This window comes from Echinops telfairi, unplaced genomic scaffold (genome assembly GCF_000313985.2).
Source record: "Echinops telfairi isolate 266 unplaced genomic scaffold, ASM31398v2 ScPeMD7_5;HRSCAF=22, whole genome shotgun sequence".
NCBI classification, from domain to species: Eukaryota; Metazoa; Chordata; class Mammalia; order Afrosoricida; family Tenrecidae; genus Echinops; species Echinops telfairi.
The window spans coordinates 475,194-482,019 of record NW_022103901.1 but is presented as its reverse complement, the minus strand read 5'-3'; the positions used below and the strand labels follow the sequence as shown (position 1 = coordinate 482,019).

The window sequence follows — 6,826 nt, the reverse complement described above, 5'->3', positions numbered from 1 at the left end:
CCTGTTCCTCCCACCTGCTGGCACTCAGCTGTGGGGTGGGGGTGGGGTGTCACCGGCCAGGTGTGCACACACACTGCCGCACAGACACTGCCATCGACTGCAGTGCTGCCCGCCCCGCCCACCCCAGCACGGGCAGAAATAAGCACACTGAGGAAAGAAACATACTGTTTTTTATTCATTTGAAATATGACATGCATGTTTAAAAATTAAAACTTTATTTAAACATCTTAATAGCATCTTATCAATGGGGTGGCAAAAGAAACCCTACCAGGGAGCAGAATGTGGAAAAGCAGTTACAAAAATACATTGCACAAAGTCCTGTCTCGCGTCTTTAAAAATAAATAAATTTTCAAAATATCTTCACCCCACCCCCACACTTACTCTTATATCATAAATTCTGATGTATGGATTTAACACGGAAGATACAAAACATCTGTCCACACCCACCCCGCTGACCACACAAGTGTCACCCCAGGTCTGCAAGGGGAAAGTGCTGCCCCACACAGGACGCCAGGTGTTTATCAGGTGGAGGAGCTGTCCACATGCGACTTGAGCTGCAGATGACGTGGGCGTGTCCAGAAGAGAGCGGGTGAGCAGGGCCAGCAGCCGGCAGAGCCACTGGGAGCCATCCGTGGGATGACCTCGGCTTCTAGGTGCAACAGTAACACCCCAACTAGACATGTGACACCCAGGGACAGGGAGGCAGCGTCTGGCCCTGGCCAAGCTCAGCGAGCCCAGGGAGGCCCGCTGGTGTCCTCGGCAGCAGCTCCCCGAACCCCACCTGAAATCTACAACCACCGCTGCTGGCAAGTATAGGAGGCCCCCCCACCCACCCAAAGGGAAGGTGCTAAGAGCTCTGAAATTTGGGTTCCCCTCTTTCCCTGAAAGAACTGTGTGCTGGGTTTAGCACACAGAACAAAGCCCCCGCCCCCCCCCAAGTCCCTCGGAAGGTCTTAGGTTAAACACCACAGTGTAGAAAATGTTAAACCTTTTAACCCCATTTGCTGTGTTTCTGGTGTCAAGAGACGAGTGTTAGCTTTATGCTGGAAAACAAACCCCCAGAACACACTGGGTGTCTGTGGTAGTGTGCATCAATGAATGTCCACAGAGGCAGCTGCGGCAGCCAAGTGCTCTCTGGGCATGGCCATCGCAGACACAGTGGACGTGACAGTGAGCCTCAACTGGTCTTCCTGGTGGTCTGGGGACGTTTATTGGGGGCTGTGTCCTGCAACCCTACAGGCTCCTGGCCGCGGGCATGTGTTCCCAGCGGTCCCGTGTCTGTGCGCAGGGAGGGAGGCAGCGGGGCCTCTACTTGATGGGCTCGCCATGCACCCTGAACCGGTAGAGACACGTGTACTCTGGGTGGCCCCAGTTGGAGAGGATCCGAAGTTCCACAATTTGAAAAGCTCTTTCAGGTCTTTTCTGGAATCAGAGGAGAGAAGAAAAAGAAGTGGCCCATCTTTCCTGTAACTGGAACCCAGTGGCGTCCTGGCAGCCATGGACTGAGGTTTCCAGCTGAGCAGAGTCCTTGAGGCAGGGCAGCACCAGGACCCAGTCACACGGTACAGAGAAAACATGCCAACCAAGGCTCGCTGGGGGAGCCCTGCAGGGGCAGCCCTGCAGGCTGGTCCTTGATGTTACTTGTGTCATGTGGGCGGGCATGGGCGGGGCCTTACCAGCACATGGAACATCTGGAGCGACTCCCCGTCCTGATCGTACGTGAACTGTCCCAGAAGCAGCCCCTCTTCCTGATACTCACTTTCCAGCCCCTGAAAGCAAGGCCGTGAGGAAGGCATGAAGCGCTGGAGGAGCAAGGAGCCCGATGAGGTGGCTGCGGGCCGGACATACTCACATAAACAGCAAAGTCCTTGGGCGCGCTGGTGATGTTGCCTGTTGGTGAGAGCGCCTTCGGTATGTGCTCCAGTGTGAAGGCGGTCGGGTGCACGGCCATGGACAGCCGAACCACCAGGTAGCCCTGCGCACCCCTGAAGGCCCAGCAGTTCCCAGGGTGGATGTCAGGCTGTGGAGGGCAGAGCAGGCACATGTTTAGAGCAGCAGCAGGGAGGGGAGCAGGACAGCGCATAGTCCGCAGTAAAAAGCCACAGACAAACGGGGCCGTCTACTTCAGGACCATGAAGTAAGTCAGCCCTGTGCAGGGCCGCTCCGGCCTTACAGAACGGGGAAGTGATGCCACCTTGCAGAGACCAATCACTGCGGGCAGTGCCCCACGCACGGACTGACTAGTGCGCTGGCCGCCACAGATCCACGCAGTGCCTCCAGAGGAGCCCGCAGAAGAAACCCCACAGATCTGAGCAAAGAAAGGCACCCGCAGAACTGTTGCGAAGGCACACTGTATTGTGTGGCCTGCAGTAGTGTCTGCAGCTGTGGACCCTGACTGACCATGGATGGCACTGGGGCGGCGGGGCGGGCGGCAGACACTCTAGGACAGTTGGTGATCATGGTATCTCCCCTGTCAGGTAAGTATCACTCTAGGACACTTGGGTGTGCTCACACAGAAGCTACACCAGGATCAAGCAGCAAGCGCTTCCAGAAGGGGAGACATACACTGTGTCCTTTAGAATCCGGAAGGTGTGTGTCAAGACTGTCCTCTGTCCTATGTATCTGACTTGCAATCACTACACCAGGGTGGAGATGACACCACCTTCCCGCTTAGTGAAGGCGTCTCGAAGGCCTTCCCAAAGACGAGGACACAGACTTCATGGGTGACACACCTCCACAGCCAGACAACAAAGACCCCATCCTGGAGCAGCAGCTGCTCTGCAGTGGGAAAATGCGGCAAAGACTCAAGTTCAAGGGTTTCATTTGTCTTGGACCCGCAATCGCCATTCAGGGAAGTAGCAGTCAAGAAACCACTGAGCAAAACTGCCACACAGACCTCTCTGAAGTGTTCCAAGTGAAGATGTCCCTCTGAGGACCAAGGTGTGCCTGACCCGAGCCACAGTCTCCTCCGTCCCCCACATGTGCATGTGCTGTGCACAGTGAATGGAAAGGGACCAGAGAAGACCGGGCAGGCGGGGAATGCTAAAAGCACCATGGACCTCCATAAGCCAGCCAGTCTCGGAAGATCTACGGCCAGAACGCTCTTTGGAAGCGAGGGTGGTGGGCCTCGTCTCAGTACTTTGGACATGTGATCAGGAGACCAGTCCCTGCAGAAGGATATCCCACTGGAGACAGCGGAGGGACGCACAGGGCCCTTGATCAGATGGAGCACAGGCTCAGACACGACAGGGCTGTAAGGGTGGTGCAGGCCCTGGTGGGGCCTTACTCTGGTGCCCACAGGGAGACTGTGCACCAGAGCTGACCAATGGCACCTTCCCAGCCCCCTCCCAGCCCTGGCCCAAGGGTCCTGGAGAGGCAGGGCACTGAAGGGAGGAAAGTATGTGTGACACCACCGGTCACAGGGCCACTCGCAGCAGCAGATGGGCAGGAGCCACTCCACAGACAAGGGTGTGGCTCGCAGACAAACACCCCCACCCTCCTGGGCTGGCCACCTGCTGTCCCCACCTTGTCCCTGGCCCCGGCAGGGACACAGGTGCACTGAGCCAGCAGCCAGACAGTGGCTCACCTGAATCACAACACGGGGCGACTGGGAGAAGTACCAGAGCGGGACCCCGAACAGGCTGAGCAGGGCCGTCTTGGTCTCGTAGGTCTCGGAGCAGCGGGTGCTCAGGACGCTGCCACCTGAAAAAGCGAGGACCCTCAGCTCACTACTGGCACTTTGGGGAGCAGAATCAGTGCCCTCTAGGGGTCACTCCGGGCCCCATGTTCTCCAGCTACAGGTATCACCAGAAACAACCTGACAGGAGGTGACCCTGTACTCACTGCTCTGTGGCCTCACGCCCAGGCCAGTCTACACCTGCCTTAGGGCCGAGAGTCAGAACCCACTGGAACAAAGTCCTAATACTGCCCTCACCGCCCAGGACCGTGGGCCTGTCCTGGGGATTAAAGCAGTCTTCTCCCACCCCCAGGATCATGGGTCTGCCCTGGGGATTAAAGCAGGCTGCTCTCACCCCCAGCCTCCCCAAGTGCTGGGCCTAGCCACGGGATCAGGACGGGCTTCCGGCAGCACTTCTGGCAGGGAAGATAACAGAGTGATAGTCGCTGACAGATGACATGGGGAAGAACTGGGGACAGGACTCTGGACTGCAGCTGCAGCTCTGTGCGTGGTCGGGCGAGCAGGCACACAGGGAGTATCTCTAGAAGCTCTGTTGGACCCTCCACAGGAAGCTGGGTAGACAGTAGGCCCTTGAGATCCTGCTGCAGCCTCCTGCCCACCCCACCCCTCTCCTCCACTCCTTGGAAGGCTGCCCGTGTGTAGCTTCGTCAGGACCCAGGGGGCACACTGGCCCACCGCCATGGCCCCGGGCTGTGCTATGCATTGTACGCAGACGTGTCTTTTATGGAATTCATGCCTCAGCTCAGGGCCTGGCCTTGGGGTGCCGCCCACGCCCCTGCTGAGTGAGTCACGTGTCTCTAAACCCCAGTCCTAAACTGCAGGGCAGGGCTGCTCACTGTCCACGTGGTTATGGAAGCTCTGGTGGCCCTCATTGCCTCCCCCTCCCACCCAGAGGCCACAGCAAGTCGGGAGGCCTAGTTCCCATGCGGGGTTTGGCCTTGGCTCCCCCAGCTTGGCTCCTGCCTGTGGCAGGGGACTCGGCCAAGCCACATGCTCTCTCAGACCCTCTTCTGGGATGCTCACCACCAGACTCTAGAGCGAAGTCCACCAGGCCAGTCTTGTCCTGTGAATATAGCTTCAACGCGTTGTTCACGATCGCACGTGCTTGCTGAAGCAGGGCCAAGGAGGGTGGGGGGTTATCGACGTGCAAACCAGGGCCGGCTCCCATCACCCAAGGGCAGAGACCTCAGGGGCAGAGAGAGGCCGAGCGCCCATGTGGGCGGCAGAGCTTCGGCTTCACGCTGCCAGGCAGGGCTGGTTCGAGAGCTAAGCACCTGTGCAGTCAAGCAGCCTTGCGGCTCTTTGGCACGTGGAGGGGGCAGCCTGGGACTGCCATGCTCAGGTGGGGCTCTGTGACCGTCTCCTAGAGCACAGTGCCCCTTCCAGAGGAGCTGCCCAGCAGCACCCTGCGTCAGGCATTATCTGAGGGGCCCACCATGGCCCCGCCTTGGAGCTACTCACCGCCTCTGTGATTCCGGGGACCCCCGCCTCCTGCACAGTGGCCACCACGGCGGCAGGGCTGGGCGCCTGCTGTGTCACAGAGATGTGGTAGGTGATGTTCTTCAGGAGCTGCAGCTCCAGGTCCTGCAGCCGCCACTGCAGCTCGTCCTTGCTGACGAACTGGGAGGAGAGCCTGTGCTGCAACCCCGCAATGGTTGCTGGGTCATCGGAAAAGAGGAGTCTGATGGTCTCCCTGACCTGGGTGTCCACCTGGAAGTCCAATGGCCAGTGCGCTCAGTCAGGTAACTCCAGCTCTGCCTCCCCCACCTCCACTCCCTCAGGGCTGTCACTCGGGGCCTCTGACGTCCCAGGGACACGGGACAGCAACACCTTCGTGCTGAACATCAAGACCCCTGACCCCAACGCTGCCACCCAGAGTGGGGCAGATGGAGATGAGCTGAGGGCCCAAGCGCTGCAGATGCAGCACAGGCAGCCAGCCACTGCCGCAGGGCTTCCCCTCGACAACTTGCCCGCCTTGGGGGAGACAGGGAGGGAACGTCTACCAACCACACACACACAGCCATGCACATCCACAATCACAATTATATGACTGAGGAGGACAAGGAAAAGAGTGAAGTCTACTGAGAAGGCACGTTCCCTGGGCTGCGGAGGCCGTGGTGACCTGAGTGCTGCGGCACCGCTCGCTCACCTCCTCGCGGGTCATTGCTGCGTCCTCGCAGCTGCTCCTCAGGGCCTGCCAGCCGGCCACTTCCCCCCGCAGCTGCTCCAGCTGCTGCTCCAGCTGCCTCACCGTGGACAGGAGCTGCTGCTCATCGGCGGCCCCACTGAGAGGGGTCCAGGCAGTCAGTGGGGTCCTGGGCCATGGCCAGGAAGGAGAGTCCCTCCCCACACGAGTATGTGTCACCCCTTTCAGAGGGAGGTTGAATAGCACATTCTAACCCTAAGATGGCTAGCCCACCAGTCTTCGCCACCAGTTCAGACGGACAACCTAGCCCCACGGGCCAGGGGCCACCCACCACTGTGGCTTGACCCTCGTCTGCTTGGGTGTCGACGGGTTGACTAGCTCAAGCAGCCTCACCTTCATGGAGCAGAGCACCATCCCTTTCTGCTGTGCTGTGCAGCTTGGGGGCGGGTCCAAACTGCCCACCTGGGGGTCAGCAACCAAGCGCTTAACCCCTGAACTACCAGGAGTCTCCAATGAATGTCTACAAAGTGTTTTTATGTACAGGACTTCAGGGACAGTCCCTGTTCATCCACAATCAAGGATTAAGGGTCAGGCGGACAGTGGTGACTGCAGTAGGGGCAGCACTGTGGTGGAGCCTGGTCACGAGAGGCCTTCAAGTCGTATATGGCCCAGCCCCAGTGCGGGCACGGGAACCAGAGGGTGACCCCCCAGCCTACCTGGCAGTCCTCCGCATAGCCTGCTCCAGCTCCACCTGGATGGCCTGCAAGTGAACCAGTCAGTGCAGACGGTGCACCGCCACCGGCGGCAGACCCGCAGCACATCTCAGCCGCGGCCCACAGCCACCCACAGACCCTGCTGGAGCCCATGCCTGGGTACCCAGGTGGACATCCTCTCAGCCCTGAACAGCAGCATCACCATGGGCCGAGACCATGGGCCCCCTGGAGGCCATGAGGAAGACGCGCACTCAAGGATGTGTGGGCAGT

At 59.3% G+C, this 6,826-nt stretch overlaps 1 protein-coding gene across 4 annotated transcripts in view; it reads right to left on the bottom strand.

Annotated features, from left to right (window-relative positions):
- Nucleotides 1–723: 723 nt before the first annotated feature.
- The window catches only part of SUN1 (Sad1 and UNC84 domain containing 1), a 17,227-nt gene continuing 11,124 nt past the window's right edge, over nt 724–6,826 (bottom strand). For 2 of the 4 annotated variants that reach the window (XM_045286080.1, XM_045286081.1), the window contains 8 exons: nt 6,560–6,603; nt 5,847–5,982; nt 5,159–5,407; nt 4,721–4,805; nt 3,587–3,702; nt 1,853–2,020; nt 1,677–1,769; nt 726–1,422 (listed from right to left, as the gene is read on the bottom strand). In XM_045286080.1, coding sequence (XP_045142015.1) covers nt 1,309–1,422; nt 1,677–1,769; nt 1,853–2,020; nt 3,587–3,702; nt 4,721–4,805; nt 5,159–5,407; nt 5,847–5,982; nt 6,560–6,603 — 1,005 coding nt within the window. In that variant the 3' untranslated portion in view covers nt 726–1,308. Of the gene's footprint in view, nt 1,423–1,676; nt 1,770–1,852; nt 2,021–3,586; nt 3,703–4,720; nt 4,806–5,158; nt 5,408–5,846; nt 5,983–6,559; nt 6,604–6,826 lie in introns of all 4 variants that reach the window. The other 2 variants (XM_045286079.1, XM_045286082.1) reach the window with 2 other exon arrangements.